This window comes from Salmo trutta, chromosome 23 (genome assembly GCF_901001165.1).
Source record: "Salmo trutta chromosome 23, fSalTru1.1, whole genome shotgun sequence".
Lineage (NCBI taxonomy): Eukaryota > Metazoa > Chordata > Actinopteri > Salmoniformes > Salmonidae > Salmo > Salmo trutta.
The window spans coordinates 48,877,200-48,899,480 of record NC_042979.1 but is presented as its reverse complement, the minus strand read 5'-3'; the positions used below and the strand labels follow the sequence as shown (position 1 = coordinate 48,899,480).

General features: G+C 47.4%; 1 protein-coding gene across 2 annotated transcripts in view; it reads right to left on the bottom strand.

Moving 5' to 3' along the window:
* Positions 1 to 792: 792 nt before the first annotated feature.
* The window catches only part of LOC115160175 (FSD1-like protein), a 68,632-nt gene continuing 47,143 nt past the window's right edge, over positions 793 to 22,281 (bottom strand). The window contains exons 7-13 of one of the 2 annotated variants that reach the window (XM_029710561.1): positions 20,020 to 20,229; positions 19,277 to 19,375; positions 18,864 to 18,993; positions 8,244 to 8,338; positions 3,172 to 3,423; positions 2,247 to 2,335; positions 793 to 1,095 (exon numbers count right to left, since the gene is read on the bottom strand). In XM_029710561.1, coding sequence (XP_029566421.1) covers positions 973 to 1,095; positions 2,247 to 2,335; positions 3,172 to 3,423; positions 8,244 to 8,338; positions 18,864 to 18,993; positions 19,277 to 19,375; positions 20,020 to 20,229 — 998 coding nt within the window. In that variant the 3' untranslated portion in view covers positions 793 to 972. Of the gene's footprint in view, positions 1,096 to 2,246; positions 2,336 to 3,171; positions 3,424 to 8,243; positions 8,342 to 18,863; positions 18,994 to 19,276; positions 19,376 to 20,019; positions 20,230 to 22,281 lie in introns of both variants that reach the window. The other variant, XM_029710560.1, reaches the window with a different exon arrangement.

Genomic DNA, 22,281 nt, shown 5'->3' with positions numbered 1-22,281 from the left:
ATGAGAATCCTATGGTTGTTCGATTTCCCTAAGGGATCTGGAACATGGTTAAGAGGGTTCCCCTAACCCCTAATGCTGCAGCTGGGTTATTGTTGTGCACTACGGGGTCTAGATCTTCATTCCCTTAAAGGGTCTGTAGAGCTGCTTGGTTAAACTGTGAGGAGGGAAGGCTAGGCTGGTTTGGTTTCTTCTAGCGCCAGGCAGAGGAAAAAAGGCTCAGTGTTTCTCATGCGTTGGGGCGGCTCTGGGTTGACTGACAGATCAAGAACAGGAAGGGATTGTACTTGCAAAGGAAGCAGGAAGTCAGAACAGGAGCGAGTTCAGTTAATTATTGGTTGCGTCCGAAATGGCACCCTATTCCTTATATAGTGCCTATAGAGGAGGGGTATTGAACTCTGACCCCACGAGGTCAGGGGTTTGAACTCTGACCCCACGAGGTCCGGAGCCTGCAGGGTTTCTGTTGTACCTGATCGTTATTGCACCCACCTGGTGTCCCAGGTCTAAATCAGTCCCTGATTAGAGGGGGAATCACCCACCTGGTGTCCCAGGTCTAAATCAGTCCCTGATTATAGGAGAATCACCCACCTGGTGTCCCAGGTCTAAATCAGTCCCTGATTAGAGGGGGAATCCCCCACCTGGTGTCCCAGGTCTAAATCAGTCCCTGATTAGAGGGGGAATCACCCACCTGGTGTCCCAGGTCTAAATCAGGCCCTGATTAGAGGGGGAATCACCCACCTGGTGTCCCAGGTCTAAATCAGTCCCTGATTAGAGGGGGAATCACCCACCTGGTGTCCCAGGTCTAAATCAGTCCCTGATTAGAGGTGGAATCGCCCACCTGGTGTCCCAGGTCTAAATCAGTCCCTGATTAGAGGAGAACAATGAAAAAAACGCAGTGTAACTGTCTTGGAGCTCCAGAGTTGAGTTAGAGGGTTCTAGGGAATAGGGTGCTGTTCCAGACGCAGCCAGTGTGGGCTACTGGGCCATGCTGTTGAGGCTGCTGTTTGAACCTCCCAGGCCGTTCTCAGTCTTCTGGAAACTCTTGACTCCACTGGGGACCTGCATACCTGTACTGAGGCTCAGTCCTCCACACCATACCTGGAACACAACACATGAATACAAAACCTCTATCATAGTCCCCTACATTATACCTGTAGATAACAAACAACACACATGTCATTGACTGGCCTGCTCGGGTCAGGTTACCGTGGACCACAATCCTACAGAGAGATCTCTCACACCCACCAGAGGGGAAGAGATGGAGAGGTATGGAAATGTGGGGTTTAGGACACCTCACGCCCATTGTAAAACTAAGGCAGCAGACAAAATTCCTTTGTCCTCTCACTATGGAGAACCCACCTCAGAACATTAACATGCAATAAATGGACTTTGGGACAATAGTTTTCGTCAGCCACAATGGTGGTCATGACGATAGATGGAATATGAAAATTAATGTTGTTTTTGTTATGCTATTAAAAGTTAGTGGACGACGTTATAACGAAAACATTGTAACTTTTAAGAGTTTTCCTAGTACGTGCTTGATGTTTGCATATTGTACGTCGTGTGGAAAATGTCCAGGTCAAAGAGAATGTTTTGGTAAAGATGAAATGTGAAGTTAGTGGTCTAAATTAGATCTGAGTAAAATCCAGACCTCCAGCCTCGTAACTAGTTAAACCCAGACCTCCTGCCTGGTAACTAGTTAAATCCAGACCTCCGGCCTCGTAACTAGTTAAATCCAGACCTCCTGCCTCGTAACTAGTTAAATCCAGACCTCCTGCCTCGTAACTAGTTAAATCCAGACCTCCTGCCTCGTAACTAGTTAAATCCAGAACTCCGGCCTCGTAACTAGTTAAGACTGAGTTGGCCTGTGACCTATGGACCTGTGGTCTGGGACTGAACTAGCCTGTGACCTGTGGTCTGGGACTGAGTTAGCCTGTGACCTGTAGTCTGGGACTGAGTTAGCCTGTGACCTGTGGACCTGTAGTCTGGGACTTATGCAGAGAGACCGCGTAGCAGATGCGGTACAGTTAGTGCATTCATCATGAGACAGAAAGGTGGGACAACCAGATATTAGTCACAGTAAGTACATTTCTTCAGCAACGTCAGTGCTAGTTAGAAAAGACAAGTACGACTGTTAGTTCAAGAAAGGCAGGACAAGTTCTCTGGTGTTATCTAGGTCTTGAGGACAGGCAGGTGGTATAAAGTACAGGTAAGACAAGAATATCAACCGTAATACAGACAAAACTTACCATGAAGGCTGGTACTACAGGTTGGCTAAACTTAGCCTTGAACGTGTGGATCAACTGCTTAGTTTCAGCGTTGTAGAAGGACAGTTGTCCTGAGGAAGACCAAGAGAAAACAAAACAGAATTCAAACTACTGTATCCACGTCACTTCAAGCACAGAGAGAGCACGGTGAAAAGTGTCTTCTGATACTCAGAGGAGACAAGCCTAGTTTGTAATCATTTCCTGGGGGAAGAGGGATGAAATCCAATATGGCCGTATCCGATGGCCTATGTCTACGTGTCACGGGTCGCCGGTGCCTGAGGGATTTGGTATTTCCACCCTGACTGACTGTAAAACACACCAATCTGTACGTGTAGAACAATGAGGACCCGCCTTGTAACTCAGTTGGTGAAATTGTCAGTACAGGATACCACAGGTATACCTGCATAACATGTATGGATCAACAACGGCTCCTACCTGCATAACATGTATGGATCAACAACGAGTCCAAGCTGCATAACATGTATGGATCAACAACAGCCCCTACCTGCATAAAATGTATGGATCAACAATGAGTCCTACCTGCATAACATGTATGGATCAACAACGAGTCCTACCTGCATAACATGTATGGATCAACAACGAGTCCAAGTTGCATAAAATGTATGGATCAACAACGGATCCTACCTGCATAAAATGTATGTATCAACAACGAGTCCAAGCTGCATAACATGTATGGATTAACAACGTCTGCTAGCTCCTAATACTTTAGCTGTGCTTGACTGAGCTTTCCTGCCGAAACGTAACCAACTAAATAGTCCCCAAAGTGTAAACACCACCTATCTGCCATCTCATGGCACGCTAAAGCAAGTACTCAAAGTATCTGAAATATTTAAAATAATATTTGAACCCAGGTGTGGTTACCTACGTGTCTCTAACATCAACCCACCTGAGTCCAGGTCACAGAAGACTCCGATGCGATCAGGTACGGTGCCGTCCAGGTTCTTGGCCTTGTTGTTGTGCTTGGCAGCGAAGGAAGCCTGCAGCCAGTTGTTGATGTGGATACACCAGGTAGTGTTGGTCTTTCCCAGCTGGTCAAACTTTCCCAGGTTTCTGTAGGAGACCCCAACACTATAGGACTTACAGTCTTTAAGGGCTTTCACCTCCCAGTAGTGTTGACCACAGTCCATACTGGTATCACCTGGGTGGGTAGTGGAGAAACATGAAGGCTTATCAATCCCTTGACAGACAGAGCAAACTACACAACTTGAATGTTGGGTGTCACCTGGTGGGTGGACACTATGTTATTATAACGTCTTACATAATACCTGGCAGGGGCCTAGAGAGGACAGACAGGACATTTTGAATCAATCACTACACAGAATTGCATAGTGTTTTTCCTTTGCTGGTGTCTCTTGGGAGTGGATAGAATATTATTATATTGTCATGTTATATCTGGGTGTGGAGGACAGGAAATGTTTTCAATCCCTTGGGAGTGAACAAACACCGACACCCAAAACACTGCAATATACAGTAACAGGAAAACCCTGTTGAACATGACAGAGCAGCACCTAGTGTCCTCACTTATTAAACATCTGACAGTGACAACACACCACTAATGACTATATTACGTGGGTAGAGCATGGTGTTTGCAACGCCAGGGTTGTGGGTTCGATTCCCACGGGGGACCAGTATGGAAAAATAAAATAAAAAAAATGTATGAAATGTATGCATTCACTACTGTAAGTCGCTCTGGATAAGAGCGTCTGCTAAATGACTAAAATGTAAAATGTGTGTCTCAAGACACCCAAATACTCTATGGACTGGTTTACCAGACATATTTAACATGCTGTTTAGTTCTATAGTAGGTGTAATCTCTGTAGTAGGTGTAAGCTCTGTCAAATTGGTTGTTGATCATTGCTAGACAACCATTTTGAAGTCTTGCCATAGATTTTCAAGCAGATTTAAGTCAAAACTGTAACTTGGCCACTCAGGAACATTCACCGTCTTCTTGGTAAGCAACTCCAGTGTAGATTTGGCCTTGTGTTTTCGGATATTTTCCTTCTGAATCTATCTCCCAGTGTCTGGTGGAAAGCAGGCAGACTGCACCAGGTTTTCCTCTAGGATTTTGCCTGTGATTTATTTTTTATATATTTTTTTCGCTCCGTAGCACTCACGTCGGTAGCCATGATGTGCTTTGAAAGGCTGGTCATGGATCACAACAGCATCACCCTGGATACCCTAGACCCACTCCAATTTGCATGCCGCCCCCACAGATCCACAGATGACACAATCTCAATCGCACTCCACACTGCCCTTTCCCACCTGGACAAAAGGAACACCTATGTGAGAATACTGTTTATTAACTACAGCTCAGCGTTCAACACCATAGTGCCCACAAAGCTCATCACTAAGCTAAGGACCCTGGGACTAAACACCTCCCTCTACAACTGGATCCTGGACTTCCTGATGGGCTGCCCACAGGTGGTAAAGGTAGGCAATAACACGTCTGCCACGCTGATCCTCAACACGGGGGCCCCTCAGGGTTGTGTACTTAGTCCCCTCCTGTACTCCCTGTTCCCCCACGACTGCATGGCCAATCACGAATCCAACACCATCATTAAGTTTGCCGACGACACAACAGTGGTAGGCCTGATCACCGACAATGATGAGCCAGCCTATAGGGAGGTCAGAGAACTGCCAGTGTCGTGCCAGGACAACAACATCTCCCTCAATGTGAGCAAGACAAAGGAGCTGATTGTGGACTACAGGAAAAGGAGGGCTGAACAGGCCCCCATTAACATCAACGGGGCTGTAGTGGAGCAGGTCCACATCACCAACGAACTGTCATGGTCCAAACATACCAAGACAGTCGTGAAGAGGGCACGACAATGCCTATTCCCCCTCAGGAGACTGAAAAGATTTGGCATGGGTCCCCAGATCCTCCAAAAAGTTCTACAGCTGCACCATCGAGAGCATCCTGAATGGTTGAATCACTGCCTGGTATGGCAACTGCTCGGTATCTGACAGTGAGGTGCTACAGAGGGTAATGTGTACGGCCCAATACATCACTGGGGCCAAGCTTCCTGCCATCCAGGACCTATATAATATGTGGTGTCAGAGGAAAGCCCATAAAATTGTCAGACACTCCAGTCACCCAAGTCATATTGTTTTCTTTGCTACCGCACGGCAAGCGGTACTGGAGTGCCAAGTCAAGGACCAAAAGGCTCCTTAACTTCTACCCCCAAGCCATAAGACTGCTGAACAATTAATCAAATGGCCACCGGACTATTTACATTGACACCCCCCCCCCCTCCATTTGTTTTGTACACTGTTGCTACTCGCTGTTTATTATCTATACATAGTCACTTCACCTACATGTACAAATTACCTCAACTAACCTGTACCCCCACACACTGACTCTGTACCGGTACCCCCTGTATATAACCTCCACACTGACTCAGTACCGGTACCCCCTGTATATAGCCTCATCATTGTTATTTTGTGTTACTTTCTATTATTTGTATATTTAGTTTATTTGGTAAATATTTTTGAAATGCACTGTTGGTTAAGTGTTTGTAAGTAAGCATTTAACGGTAAGGTCTACACTTGTTGTATTCGGCACATGTGGCAAATAATGTTTGATTTGATCCCATTTATTTATTTTTTTATCCTGAAACTCCCCAGTCCTTAATGATTACAAGCATACCCATAACATGATGCAGCCACCAATATGCTTGAAAATATGGAGAGTGGTACTCGGTAATGCGTTGGATTGGCTCCAAACATCACACTTTGTATTCAGGACAAAAAGTTAATTGCTTTGCCACATTTTTTGCAGTATTACCTTAGTGCCTTGTTGCAAACAGGATGCATGTTTTAGAATATTTTTGATATTCTATATTTTTTCACTCTGTCATTTAGGTTAGTATTGTGGAGTAGCTACAATGTTGTTGATCCATCCTCAGTGTTCTCCAATCACAGCCATTAAACTCTGTAACTGTTTTAAAGTCACCATTGGCCTCATGGTGAAATCTCTGAGCGGTTTCCTTCCTCTCCAGCAACTGAGTTAGGAAGGATGCCTTTATCTTTGTAGTGACTGGGTGTATTGATACACCATCCAAACAGTGGACCACAGAAGGTATTTGCACTGGTGACAGACAAGGCTGTGAACATGAAGGCTGCTTGGTCTAAAGTGGAGGAGTCCTACCCTCACATCACACCCATTGGCTGTGCTGCTCATGCATTGAATATGCTCCTCAAGGACATATCATGGCACTGAAAACAATGGATACACTCTACAAGAGAGCCAAGGAAATGGTCAGGTATGTGAAGGGTCATAAAGTTATAGCAGCAATCTACCTCACCAAGCAAAGTGAGAAGAATAAGAGCACCACATTGAAGCTGCCCAGCAACACCCGTTGGGGTGGTGTTGACATCATGTTTGACAGTCTCCTGGAGGGGAAGGAGTCTCTCCAAGAAATGGCCATATCACTGTCTGCCGATATGGACAGCCCCATCAAGAGGATCCTCCTGGATGATGTATTTTGGGAGAGAGTGGTAAGCGGCCTGAAACTCCTGAAATCTACAGCAGTAGGCATTGCACGGATTGAGGGAGACAATGCCATCCTGTCTGATGTTCAGACTCTGCTTGCAGATGTAAAAGAAGAAATCCGTACTGCCCTGCCCACTTCACTGTTGCTCCAAGCAGAGGAAACTGCAGTTCTAAAATACATCCAAAAGCGTGAAGACTTCTGCCTGAAGCCCATACACACCGCAGCGTACATGTTGGACCCCCAAGTATGCTGGCAAGAGCATCCTGTCTGGTGCAGAGATCAACAAGGCCTATGGTGTCATCACTACCGTGTCTTGCCACCTTGGCCTGGATGAGGGCAAGGTTCTTGGCAGTCTGGCCAAGTACACTTCCAAGCACGGGCTTTGGGATGGAGATGCAATATGGCAGTCGTGCCAACATATCTCATCAGCCACCTGGTGGAAGGGACTTTGTGGATCTGAGGCTCTTTCCCCTGTTGCCTCCATCATCCTCCAAATCCCACCAACATCAGCCGCCTCAGAGCGCAACTGGTCCTTGTTTGGGAACACACACACCAAAACACGCAACAGGCTGACCAATACAAGGATTGACAAATTGTCTATCCGGGCGAATTTGAGGCTTTTTGAGCCTGACAACGAGCCATCCTCAACAAGGTTGTAAAGTGACAGTGACGATGAGGCCTCAGAGTCTGATGTTCAAGAGGTGGACATTGAAGAGGTCCAGGGAGAAGACATGGAAGCCTGAGAGGAAGACAACCAAAGCTTTAGTTTCTAGACTATCATTTTACAGATGTATGTTGAAAACGTTTTTGGGAGATGAGATGGATCATTGGGGATCAATATTCCCTTTCTTTTGTTGTTCAGTGAAATCATCCCATGTGAAGAGTCAACTCATTTAATTACAGTTCAATTCCTAACTAAATTGTTTTTTTAAATTATATTAGAAGGATTTAATCATTTGCAATTATGTCTACTTATAATAAAGGTAAAAGTTTTATGTTTCCATAAATATATCCAATGCAAAAAACATCAACATTTAAATGGTATTAATATTGCAATTTGCATATATTTCCGTTAATTCCCATGGAAAGTTTCTACCTCTGAATATTCCTCAAAATGTGCAACCCTAGTGGACACCAAGGAACTTAATGCTCTCGAACCACTCCACTACAGCCCCATCGATGTGGACGGGGGCGTGCTCGCCCCTCCGTTTCCTGTAGTCCACTGACGTGGTATGCTAATTGGAGCGGGTCTAGGGTTTCTAGGATGATGGTGATGATGTGAGGCATGACCAGCCTTTCTAAGCAATTCATAGCTACCGATGTGAGTGCTATAAGGTTGGTAGCATTTATCTACCTAACACAGCGATGTGTTAATGTTGTGTTTACCTACCTAGCAGTGTAGGACTCTCTTGTGAACCTGTCTCTGCTACATTCCTTTGTGTGTGTTTTGCGCGCGCACGTTTACCTAACACGGTGTAGGACTCTCCAGTGAACCGGTCTCTGCTTCCTCTGATGGCAGGCGACCGAGTCGTCAACGTTCTCTTGGGAGACGGAGTTCCACTTCTGCAACCAAGAGGAAGGAAGGACATTACAACATAAAACCCACAGAGACGTTACAACACAGAGACGTTACAACATAAAACCCACAGAGACGTTACAACACAGAGACGTTACAACACACAGAGACATTACAACACAGAGACGTTACAACATAAAACCCACAGAGACGTTACAACACACAGAGACGTTACAACACAGAGACATTACAACACAGAGACATTACAACATAAAACCCACAGAGACGTTACAACATAAAACCCACAGACGTTACAACACAGAGACGTTACAACACACAGAGACGTTACAACACACAGAGACATTACAACATAAAACACACAGAGACGTTACAACACAGAGACGTTACGACACACAGAGACGTTACAACACACAGACGTTACAACACACAGAGACGTTACGACACAGAGACGTTACAACACAGAGACGTTACAACACAGAGACGTTACAACACACAGAGACGTTACAACACACAGAGACGTTACAACATAAAACCCACAGAGCCGTTACAACACAGAGACGTTACAACACAGAGACGTTACAACACAGAGACGTTACAACACAGAGACGTTACAACACACAGAGACATTACAACATAAAACACACAGAGACGTTACAACACAGAGACGTTACGACACACAGAGACGTTACGACACACAGACGTTACAACACACAGAGACGTTACGACACAGAGACGTTACAACACAGAGACGTTACGACACAGAGACGTTACAACACAGAGACGTTACAACACAGAGACGTTACAACACAGAGACGTTACAACACAGAGACGTTACAACACACAGAGACGTTACAACATAAAACCCACAGAGCCGTTACAACACAGAGACGTTACAACACAGAGACGTTACAACACAGAGACGTTACAACACACAGAGACGTTACAACACACAGAGACGTTACAACACACAGAGACATTACAACATAAAACCCACAGAGACGTTACAACACAGAGACGTTACAACACAGAGACGTTACAACACAGAGACGTTACAACACACAGAGACGTTACAACACACAGAGACGTTACAACATAAAACCCACAGAGCCGTTACAACACAGAGCCGTTACAACACAGAGACGTTACAACACAGAGACGTTACAACACACAGAGACGTTACAACACACAGAGACGTTACAACACACAGAGACGTTACAACATAAAACCCACAGAGACGTTACAACACAGAGACGTTACAACACAGAGACGTTACAACACAGAGACGTTACAACACAGAGACGTTACAACACACAGAGACGTTACAACACACAGAGACGTTACAACATAAAACCCACAGAGCCGTTACAACACAGAGCCGTTACAACACAGAGCCGTTACAACACAGAGACGTTACAACACAGAGACGTTACAACACACAGAGACGTTACAACACACAGAGACGTTACAACACACAGAGACGTTACAACATAAAACCCACAGAGACGTTACAACACAGAGACGTTACAACACAGAGACGTTACAACACAGAGACGTTACAACACAGAGACGTTACAACACACAGAGACGTTACAACACACAGAGACGTTACAACATAAAACCCACAGAGCCGTTACAACACAGAGCCGTTACAACACAGAGCCGTTACAACACAGAGACGTTACAACACACAGAGACGTTACAACACACAGAGACATTACAACATAAAACCCACAGAGACATTACAACACAGAGATGTTACAACACAGAGACGTTACAACACAGAGACGTTACAACACACAGAGACGTTACAACACACAGAGACATTACAACATAAAACCCACAGAGACGTTACAACACACAGAGACATTACAACACAGAGACGTTACGACACACAGAGACGTTACGACACACAGAGACGTTACGACACACAGAGACGTTACGACACACAGAGACGTTACGACACACAGAGACGTTACGACACACAGAGACGTTACGACACACAGAGACGTTACAACACACAGAGACGTTACAACACACAGAGACGTTACAACACACAGAGACGTTACAACACACAGAGACGTTACAACACACAGACGTTACAACACACACAGACGTTACAACACACAGACGTTACAACACACAGACGTTACGAGACACAGACGTTACGAGACACAGACGTTACGACACAGAGACGTTACGACACAGAGACGTTACGACACACAGACGTTACGACACACAGACGTTACGACACACAGACGTTACGACACACAGACGTTACGACACACAGACGTTACGACACAGAGACGTTACGACACAGAGACGTTACGACACACAGACGTTACGACACACAGACGTTAAGACACACAGACGTTAAGACACACAGACGTTAAGACACACAGACGTTACAACACACACAGACGTTACAACACACACAGACGTTACAACACACACAGACGTTACAACACACACAGACGTTACAACACAGACGTTACAACACACACAGACGTTAAGACACACAGACGTTAAGACACACAGACGTTAAGACACACAGACGTTACAACACAGAGACGTTACAACACACAGACGTTACAACACACAGACGTTACAACACACAGAGACGTTACAACACACAGACGTTACAACACACAGAGACGTTACAACACACAGACGTTACAACACACAGACGTTACAACACACACAGACGTTACAACACAGAGACGTTACAACACACAGAGACGTTACAACACACAGAGACGTTACAACACACAGACGTTACCCTAAAGATGAGTATTACAGTACAACAGACAAGACAGTAAAGTGAACAAGGATGCTGTGGAGAGAAGCCCATTTCCTTTCAGCTAGATAATCCAGCTCCAAGGATCAATTTATCTGAAAGAAGATGGAGTTTTCCCACAGATGTCATTGGTAAACTATGAAGATAAACAACAACCCTTGCGTGCAGTATGAAACAAAACGGATGAAGACGGTCTTCGAACGCACTCAAACAGTGAGTGTATTAGAACGCAAACAAACTAAAGCTTGGTGGTGATAGACACAAGCAGACAGGGCCGGTAGACACAAGCAGACAGGGCCGGTAGACACAAGCAGACAGGGCCGGTAGACACAAGCAGACAGGGCCGGTAGACAAGCAGACAGGGCCGGTAGACAAGCAGACAGGGCCGGTAGACACAAGCAGACAGGGCCGGTAGACACAAGCAGACAGGGCCGGTAGACACAAGCAGACAGGGCCGGTAGACACAAGCAGACAGGGCCGGTAGACACAAGCAGACAGGGCCGGTAGACACAAGCAGACAGGGCCGGTAGACACAAGCAGACAGGGCCGGTAGACACAAGCAGACAGGGCCGGTAGACACAAGCAGACAGGGCCGGTAGACACAAGCAGACAGGGCCGGTAGACACAAGCAGACAGGGCCGGTAGACACAAGCAGACAGGGCCGATAGACACAAGCAGACAGGGCCGGTAGACACAAGCAGACAGGGCCGGTAGACACAAGCAGACAGGGCCGGTAGACACAAGCAGACAGGGCCGGTAGACACAAGCAGACAGGGCCGGTAGACACAAGCAGACAGGGCCGATAGACACAAGCAGACAGGGCCGGTAGACACAAGCAGACAGGGCCGGTAGACACAAGCAGACAGGGCCGGTAGACACAAGCAGACAGGGCCGATAGACACAAGCAGACAGGGCCGATAGACACAAGCAGACAGGGATGATAAACTGTAGGGGCAGCCCTTGGAGAGTGTCTGCTGGGACTGGGGCAGCGATGGGACTGGGGCAGCGATGGGACTGGGGCAGCGATGGGACTGGGGCAGCGATGGGACTGGGGCAGCGATGGGACTGGGGCAGCGATGGGACTGGGGCAGCGATGGGACTGGGGCAGCGATGGGACTGGGGCAGCGCTGGGACTGGAGCAGCGATGGGACTGGAGCAGCGATGGGACTGGAGCAGCGATGGGAGGGTGTTAGCTGGGACTGGGGCAGCGATGGGACTGGAGCAGCGATGGGACTGGGGCAGCGCTGGGACTGGAGCAGCGATGGGACTGGAGCAGCGATGGGACTGGGGCAGCGCTGGGACTGGAGCAGCGATGGGACTGGGGCAGCGATGGGACTGGGGCAGCGATGGGACTGGGGCAGCGATGGGACTGGGGCAGCGATGGGACTGGGGCAGCGCTGGGACTGGAGCAGCGATGGGACTGGAGCAGCGATGGGACTGGAGCAGCGATGGGAGGGTGTTAGCTGGGACTGGGGCAGCGATGGGACTGGAGCAGCGATGGGACTGGGGCAGCGCTGGGACTGGAGCAGCGATGGGACTGGAGCAGCGATGGGACTGGAGCAGCGATGGGAGGGTGTTAGCTGGGACTGGAGCAGCGATGGGACTGGGGCAGCGATGGGACTGGGGCAGCGATGGGACTGGGGCAGCAATGGGACTGGGGCAGCAATGGGACTGGGGCAGCACTGGGACTGGGGCAGCGATGGGACTGGAGCAGCGATGGGACTGGAGCAGCGATGGGACTGGAGCAGCGATGGGACTGGGGCAGCGATGGGACTGGGGCAGCGATGGGACTGGGGCAGCGATGGGACTGGGGCAGCGATGGGACTGGGGCAGCGATGGGACTGGGGCAGCGATGGGACTGGGGCAGCGATGGGACTGGGGCAGCGATGGGACTGGAGCAGCGATGGGACTGGAGCATCGATGGGACTGGAGCAGCGATGGGACTGGAGCATCGATGGGAGGGTGTCTGCTGTGGAAGCTTGCGTGGCTTATCTGATGTACAGCTCTTATGATCAGGTGACTTGGGACAACAGCTGGCACATGACTGAGGAGCTTGGCCAATAGGCAGACAGGGAGTGACAAGGGCCTTGGCCAATAGGCAGACAGCGAGTGACAAGGGCCTCGGCCAATAGGCAGACAGGGTTGGTTATCACTAGATACAGCAGCCACAGAGTCAAAATTGGCTATATCGTAAAAATATATGAAAACAAAAAATATGCTTTTTGGTCTTCATTTAAGGACAGGTATAAGGTTAGGAGTGTAGTTAGAGTTAAAGTTAGTTTTAAAAATAATAGAAATTGTAGAAATAGGCAGGGTTTAGCCCTAATTATGACTTTGTGGCTGTGATAACTAGTGACGACCGACGGAGTTACAAGACAAGACCCTTTTTTCCCCAACACAGGAAGAGGGATAAGGTCAACCGATTAGCGACATCATACAGTGGGGAAGTCAAGAGCTACCAAAAGCTTAACGTAGTCAATAGGGTCCAGGGTAGCCAGATATATCAGTCGTAGGTTGTCCCTTTTTCAGTCCAGCTTTAAATGACGTGCAGCTTATTAATGAATTAATAAATTGTTTTATTTAACAAGGCAAGTCAGTTAAGAACAAATTCTTATTTACAATGACGGCCTACACAGGACAAAACACGGACGACGCTGGGCCAATTGAGCGCCGCCCTATGGGACTCACAATCACGGCCAGTTGTTATACAGCCTGGATTCGAACCGGGGTGTCTGTAATGACGTCTCTAGCACTGAGATGCGGTGCCTTAGACCGCTGAACCAGGGTCTGTAGTGACGCCTCCAACACTGAGACGCAGTGCCTTAGACCGCTGTGCAACACGGGGGGGGGGGGGGGCTTCATAAAGCCTTCATAAACAAATCATCTATAACCCTATGTCATGCTTTATAAAGGGTTCATAACTGTGTCACATAACACACTATGTCAAATATGACATAAACCTGTGCTTTATAAAGGGTGGTATAAGCTTAATAAAGGCCTTATAACATATTAAATTGAGGCTTCACAAAGCATCTATAGCCCTGTGATGCATCTTGGGAGAGCATTGCAACACCAGGATAGTGGGTTCAGTTCCAGGGACCGTCCATACGTAGAAATGTATTCACGCATGACTGTAAGTCGATTTAGATAATATATCAAATTTTAGCAGACGCTTTTATGTTACTGTAAAACATTTCTAGGATGGCCCAACCTCTTTCCCTCCTGGGTGCATAGACAATATTGGGCCTGACCTCAACTTCCCCCACAATGCTGTGCTGCAGGATGACACACTCTAAAGTGCAGTCACGTTGGTAGGGCTTTTAAAAAAATAAAAAATAAATCCCCCCCCCCAAATTCTGTTTTCTTGGTTTTGTTTTTTCCAGGTTTTGTATTTCCCCCCATTTTTTTGGTTAGCGGCTTTTCTGTAGTGCAGGAGGAACACGTGATGTGATTTGGCTGCCAATGGGATGGACGGAGTTAAAGACCAGCAACCCTCCGGATTATTCAGAGTCCCATGAAATGACACCATATACACAGTCTTCAGACCCTACTGAGTTTTCACTACAATACTTTAAAATTGTTCTGTTAAAGACCTGACTGGGTCCAGCACCGTGAGGTATGGATAGTTATATTGTTCTGTTAAAGACCTGACTGGGTCCAGCACCGTGGATAGTTATATTGTTCTGTTATAGACCTGACTGGGTCCAGCACCGTGGATAGTTATATTGTTCTGTTAAAGACCTGACTGGGTCCAGCACCGTGAGGTATGGATAGTTATATTGTTCTGTTAAAGACCTGACTGGGTCCAGCACCGTGGATAGTTATATTGTTCTGTTAAAGACCTGACTGTGTCCAGCACCGTGGATAGTTATATTGTTCTGTTAAAGACCTGACTGGGTCCAGCACCGTGAGGTATGGATATATATATTGTTATATTGTTATATTGTTGTGTTTGTCTACTGAGGAACATGTGACTTGGTTCCAGAAGAAAGCCACTTTCAATTTCTATAGGTTGGGGGGCTTTCATCAAGGTTAGTGTTTCTGTAGGTTGGGGGGCTTTCATCAAGGTTGGTGTTTCTATAGGTTGGGGGCTTTCATCAAGGTTAGTGTTTCTGTAGGTTGGGGGGCTTTCATCAAGGTTGGGGGCTTTCATCAAGGTTGGTGTTTCTATAGGTTGGGGGCTTTCATCAAGGTTAGTGTTTCCATAGGTTGGGGGGCTTTCATCAAGGTTAGTGTTTCTGTATGTTGGGGGCTTTCATCAAGGTTAGTGTTTCTATAGGTTGGGGGGCTTTCATCAAGGTTAGTGTTTCTATAGGTGGGGGCTTTCATCAAGGTTAGTGTTTCTGTAGGTTGGGGGCTTTCATCAAGGTTAGTGTTTCTATAGGTTGGGGGGCTTTCATCAAGGTTAGTGTTTCTATATGTTGCTCCCAAGTGGCACAGCGGTCTAAGGCACTGCATCTCAGTGCAAGAGGCGTCACTACAGTCCCTGGTTCGAATCCAGGCTGTATCACATCCAGCCGTGATTGGTAGTCCCATTGGGCGACGCACAATTGGCCCAGGGTCATCTGGGTTTGGCCGGGGTAGGCCGTCATTGTAAATATGAAATTGTTCTTAACTGACTTGCCTAGTTAAACAAAGGTTAAATAAAAATGTAAAGTAATAATATTCGACATAGTGGGTTAAACCACATTTATGAACCCTTTATAAAGCATGGCATACGGTTATAGATGCTTTGTAACACTTATGTAGTGCTTATGAAGGCATTATGAAGTCTTTATAAGCAAAACCTAATTTAAAACGGACTTCATTTTCTAGTTTTTTTCCAGAGAGAGCATTGTAATCATAGTGATCGTTGTTGTAATCATGGCTGTGATCGTTGTTGTAATCGTGGCTGTGATCGTTGTTGTAATCGTGGCTGTGGTCGTTGTTGTAATCGTGGCTGTGATCGTTGTTGTAATCGTGGCTGTGATCGTTGTTGTAATCGTGGCTGTGATCGTTGTTGTAATCGTGGCTGTGATCGTTGTTGTAATCGTGGCTGTGATCGTTGTTGTAATCGTGGTTGTGATCGTTGTTGTGATCGTTGTTGTAATCGTGGCTGTGATCGTTTTGTTTTTTGTGAACATGATATGGAACGAATGAAAACCATGGATATTACAGCTAGTAAACTAGAAATGTTACTCACCAAAACCATTTGTTGCAAGCAGGAAAAATGGGTAAAAACAAAATCAATGATGTGCTACTAACTATACATTGATTCTGTCACAGAGATTAGTTGGCTGAAGGTAGAGGTTCATTTGATTTATTTTGCCACCATTTCATTAGAAGGAGAGGGTGAAATAAGGAAACATATTAAGGAAGAGAAACAGAGTTAGGATGTCCTTTACAGATGCTACTTCTTTCAGGACAGAATAAGATGTAATCATTTTCTTTGTTTGTGGGCGGCAACCACGTCCAGTTTAACCAAATCAAATGTGCAATTATTTGGACTGAATCAAGAGTTGGAAAAGAGCTACCCTCTCCATCTAGTGACGTTAGTCACACAGAGAAACTTTGCTAAAAAGATCCGTAAACTGTTCACACAAAAACCTGGAAGGGATTTAATGAATAAAACATATCTGAGCGTTTTGGTTTGCTGGAGCGTACGAACACGATGTTCACAGGTGGCCCAATGCTACATCCAGGTGGCCCAATGCTACATCCAGGTGGCCCAATGCTACATCCAGGTAGCCCAATGCCACAGGTTACAGGTGGCCCAATGCTACATCCAGGTGGCCTAATGCTACATCCAGGTAGCCTAATGCCACAGGTTACAGGTGGCCCAATGCTACATCCAGGTGGCCCAATGCTACATCCAGGTGGCCCAATGCTACATCCAGGTGGCATTAACCAGGTGGCCCAATGCTACATCCAGGTGGCCCAATGCCACATCCAGGTGGCCCAATGCCACATCCAGGTAGCCCAATGCTACATCCAGGTGGCATTATCCAGGTGGCCCAATGCTACATCCAGGTGGCCCAATGCTACATCCAGGTGGCCCAATGCTACATCCAGGTGGCCCAATGCTACATCCAGGTGGCCCAATGCTACATCCAGGTGGCCCAATGCTACATCCAGGTGGCCCAATGCTACATCCAGGCGGCCCAATGCTACATCCAGGCGGCCCAATGCTACATCCAGGCGGCCCAATGCTACATCCAGGCGGCCCAATGCTACATCCAGGTGGCCCAATGCTACATCCAGGTGGCCCAATGCTACATCCAGGTGGCCCAATGCTACATCCAGGTGGCCCAATGCTACATCCAGGTAGCCCAATGCTACATCCAGGTAGCCCAATGTTACATCCAGGTGGCCCAATGCTACATCCAGGTGGCCCAATGCTACATCCAGGTAAGATGAGCAGTGTTGACGAACACAAAGAAACAATAAGCAGCTGGTTAAAATAAAGACATTGTGTGGGAGTCAAGGTGGAGCTTGCTATTTAAAGCACACTAAACGGGGGTTCCATTCCATTAGCACTAAATAACGCTAATTCTACATTGTAGCTGAGTAAACAAACCCTGTGTAGATATCTCTCCAGACAGTCCAGAGACTACTACGGGAACTATGAATTCTCTATTTAAAAATGGGTCAATCCGCAGTTTAAACAATAACAAAGCGTTCTCCCCGCCCCTGTTTCGGGTAAGAAGCTGAGGGATGGGGCTGGAGAAATGTAACCACTCAAATGTATAGACAGAGCTACGGATACAAGGACTGACCATCCATGGTATCAAACTTAGAGTTTTAACCATATTTTGAGTAAAACCAAACATTTGAGTAAAACAAGCTTATATTTTGGATTCTCATGGGGATGAACTAGGCTTATTAGTAAAAAAGAAATGATGTAGCCAGCTGGATGTAGCCAGCTAGATGTAGCCAGCTAGATGTCACCAACTGGATGTAGCCAGCTAGATGTAGCCAGCTGGATGTCGCCAACTGGATGTCGCCAACTGGATGTCGCCAACTGGATGTCGCCAACTGGATGTAGCCAGCTAGATGTAGCCAGCTAGATGTAGCCAGCTAGATGTAGCCAGCTGGATGTAGCCAGTTAGATGTCGCCAACTGGATGTAGCCAGCTAGATGTAGCCAGCTAGATGGACAGCTAGATGTAGCCAGCTGGATGTAGCCAACTGCATGTAGCCAGCTGGATGTCGCCCTTTAAGACAATTGTTTTTTCAAGATCCTTTTCTAAGAGTATCAACACTGCAGCTTGTAAAACTTCTATCACTTGAGGAAATGAGATCTCAACTTGGCAGACAGTGTCTGTAGTAAACAACGCTGCAAGTGGACTGGCCTTTTGACCAATCAGATAAAGGGTGTCCTGTGGAAACACAGCCCATGAGAACTAAAGAAAGAAGAACGTGGGAGAAAAAGCAGTTGAATGGTAGCCTGGTCCCAGACCTGTGTGTATCCTGTCACGCCAAAAGTGACAATGACCATAGAAGTTGGAAAGACATCACACAGATCTAGGATCAGGCTAGGGAGTTCCAAAGGGAGTTCCAAGTAAAATCAGGATTAGGTCCAATCCCAAATAGATCCCTAGACCCTAAATCCTCTGTTGAGAGCTGAGAGGATTTGACAGGTGCAGTCCCCTCTGATAGGCTTAGTCGAAGTGTCTACATATTGCTTTATACCAATCAAATCCTCTCAGATCTCCACAAGTGCATAGGGCCTAGGGGTCCATTTGAGACACGTGCTTGTTCCAGTTCATTTCTCACCTGCCCTTGTTCTCCTTGCCCTTGACCTTGCTCTCCAGCCCCTTGCCCCCCTGGGGGTCCCACTCCACACTCCTGTCCTCTACCCTCAGGTTCAGATGGGACGACGACGAGTCGAAACCGAAGTTAAACGCTGGGGAGGGAATCAAACAATCAACTAACCAAACACGAGATATAGCAGGTATTTTCTTATGTTTTTGTTGCCGGGCAAAACACTTTGTTCAATTAACCTCTGGTTTCCAGGGTAACTAACCGTCCTACCTCTGGTTTCCAGGGTAACTAACCGTCCTACCTCTGGTTTCCAGGGTAACTAACCGTCCTACCTCTGGTTTCCAGGGTAACTAGCCGTCCTACCTCTGGTTTCCAGGGTAACTAACCGTCCTACCTCTGGTTTCCAGGGTAACTAACCGTCTTACCTCTGGTTTCCAGGGTAACTGGATCCGAGTATTCTCCAGCTGCTGCCTTGTTACATGCTCGTACCCGGAAGTTCATGAACTTGGAGTCAAACTTTAAACCTGGGGGATGAATAGCATATTATCTGCATTGGTTCATAATCTGTAAACAACAAATGGAAACGAGCTTTTACACTTCGATAAAGTTACAAACGTTTAGGTAAAGCAAGACTGGACTGTTCACGTTTTAAAACACAGGAAGATACATGAAGACAGTACAGTCTTAGCCTGGTCCCAGATCTGTTAGTGCTGCCTTGCCAAGTGGAGGCAGGTAGCCCCTCGTTAGAGCGTTGGGCCAGTAACCGAAAGGTTGCTGGATCGAATCCCCAAGCTGACAAGGTAAAAATCTGTCGTTCTGCCCCTGAACAAGGCAGTTAACCCACTAGGCTGTCATTGTAAATAAGAATGTGTTCTTTAACTGACTTGCCTAGTTAAATAAAGGTAAAATAACATTTTAAAAAACGTTTAAAAAAAGTGCCATGACAATGGCCATTGGAGTTGGCAAGATGACACAAACAGATCTGGGCCCAGGCTACAGTAGGCCTAAACTGCCAGTTTGGTAAACAGATCTGGGCCCAGGCTACAGTAGGCCTAAACTGTCAGTTTGGTAAACAGATCTGGGCCCAGGCTACAGTAGGCCTAAACTGCCAGTTTGGTAAACAGATCTGGGCCCAGGCTACAGTAGGCCTAAACTGTCCGTTTTGTACCTGACAGTGAGTATTCTGTGGTTTTGATGTTGTCCACCACCTCCCAGCACCGTTGATCTTTGATGCGTGGCAGTCCTTCGTGGTCGGTCTTTCTGTACTCCAGTATGTAGTGGTCTATCTTACTGTCCTCCACTGGCATCTTCCAGGCTACGGACACCGTGTTGTCTAACACCAGACAGTCCCCTACCTCCATCTCTGGGGCCCAGGGGACTGGAATGACATAGAGAGGAAGGCATCTTTAAAAGCTGGACAAGATCTTTGCATAGATATTGGTAAGTAAATGAGTCTAAGCTTTTTTGGAAAATGTTCTAACTTCATCAATTCGTACATATCACAATCAATAATTCCTATCATTCATGTTGTTTTTTTATTTACATTTTTTTATTATAAAAAATAAGAGAGGGGTGTGACAGATCTGTCTTATTAACATGACAGTAAACACCCCCTGGTACTAACACCCCCTGGTACCCCCTGGTATTAACACCCCCTGGTACTAACACCCCCTGGTACTAACACCCCCTGGTACCCCCTGGTACTAACACCCCCTGGTACCCCCTGGTATTAACACCCCCTGGTACCCCCTGGTATTAACACCCCCTGGTACCCCCTGGTATTAACACCCCCTGGTACCCCCTGGTATTAACACCCCCTGGTACCCCCTGGTACCCCCTGGTATTAACACCCCCTGGTACTAACACCCCCCGGTACTAACACCCCCCGGTACTAACACCCCCCCGGTACTAACACCCCCTGGTACTAACACCCCTGGTACTAACACCCCCTGGTATTAACACCCCCTGGTATTAACACCCCTGGTACTAACACCCCTGGTACTAACACCCCCTGGTATTAACACCCCTGGTACTAACACCCCCTGGTATTAACACCCCCTGGTACTAACACCCCTGGTACTAACACCCCCTGGTACTAACACCCCCTGGTATTAACACCCCCTGGTACTAACACCCCTGGTACTAACACCCCTGGTACTAACACCCCTGGTACTAACACTACTGTGGGTCAGATGGTTTACTTATTATAATAGTTAGAGTGCTTCCATTGACTAAGTTATCCTAGAGGTCAGGATCACACCACTGGTATTAACACCCCCTGGTACTAACAACCCCCGGTACTAACACCCCCTGGTATTAACACCCCCTGGTATTAACACCCCCTGGTACTAACACCCCCCGGTACTAACACCCCCCGGTACTAACACCCCCCGGTATTAACACCCCCCAGGACTAACACCCCCCGGTACTAACACCCCCCCGGTACTAACACCCCCCGGTATTAACACCCCTGGTACTAACACCCCTTAACACCCCCTGGTACTAACACCCCCTGGTACTAACACCCCCTGGTACTAACACCCCCTGGTACTAACACCCCCTGGTACTAACACTACTGTGGGTCAGATGGTTTACTTATTATAATAGTTAGAGTGCTTCCATTGACTAAGTTATCCTAGAGGTCAGGATCACACCACTGGTACTAACACCCCTTAACACCCCCTGGTACTAACACCCCCCGGTATTAACACCCCCTGGTATTAACACCCCCCGGTACTAACACCCCCCGGTACTAACACCCCCCGGTACTAACACCCCCTGGTACTAACACCCCCCGGTACTAACACCCCTGGTACTAACACCCCCTGGTATTAACACCCCCTGGAACTAACACCCCTGGTACTAACACCCCCCGGTACTAACACCCCTGGTACTAACACCCCCCGGTACTAACACCCCTGGTACTAACACCCCTTAACACCCCCTGGTATTAACACCCCCTGGAACTAACACCCCTGGTACTAACACCCCCTGGTACTAACACCCCCCGGTATTAACACCCCCCGGTATTAACACCCCCCGGTACTAACACCCCTGGTACTAACACCCCCTGGTATTAACACCCCCTGGAACTAACACCCCTGGTACTAACACCCCCCGGTACTAACACCCCTGGTACTAACACCCCCCGGTACTAACACCCCTGGTACTAACACCCCTTAACACCCCTGGTACTAACACCCCCTGGTACTAACACCCCCTGGTACTAACACCCCCCGGTACTAACACCCCCCGGTACTAACACCCCCCGGTATTAACACCCCCCGGTACTAACACCCCTGGTACTAACACCCCTTAACACCCCCTGGTACTAACACCCCCTGGTACTAACACCCCCTGGTACTAACACCCCCTGGTACTAACACCCCCCGGTACTAACACCCCTGGTACTACCAACCCCCCGGTACTA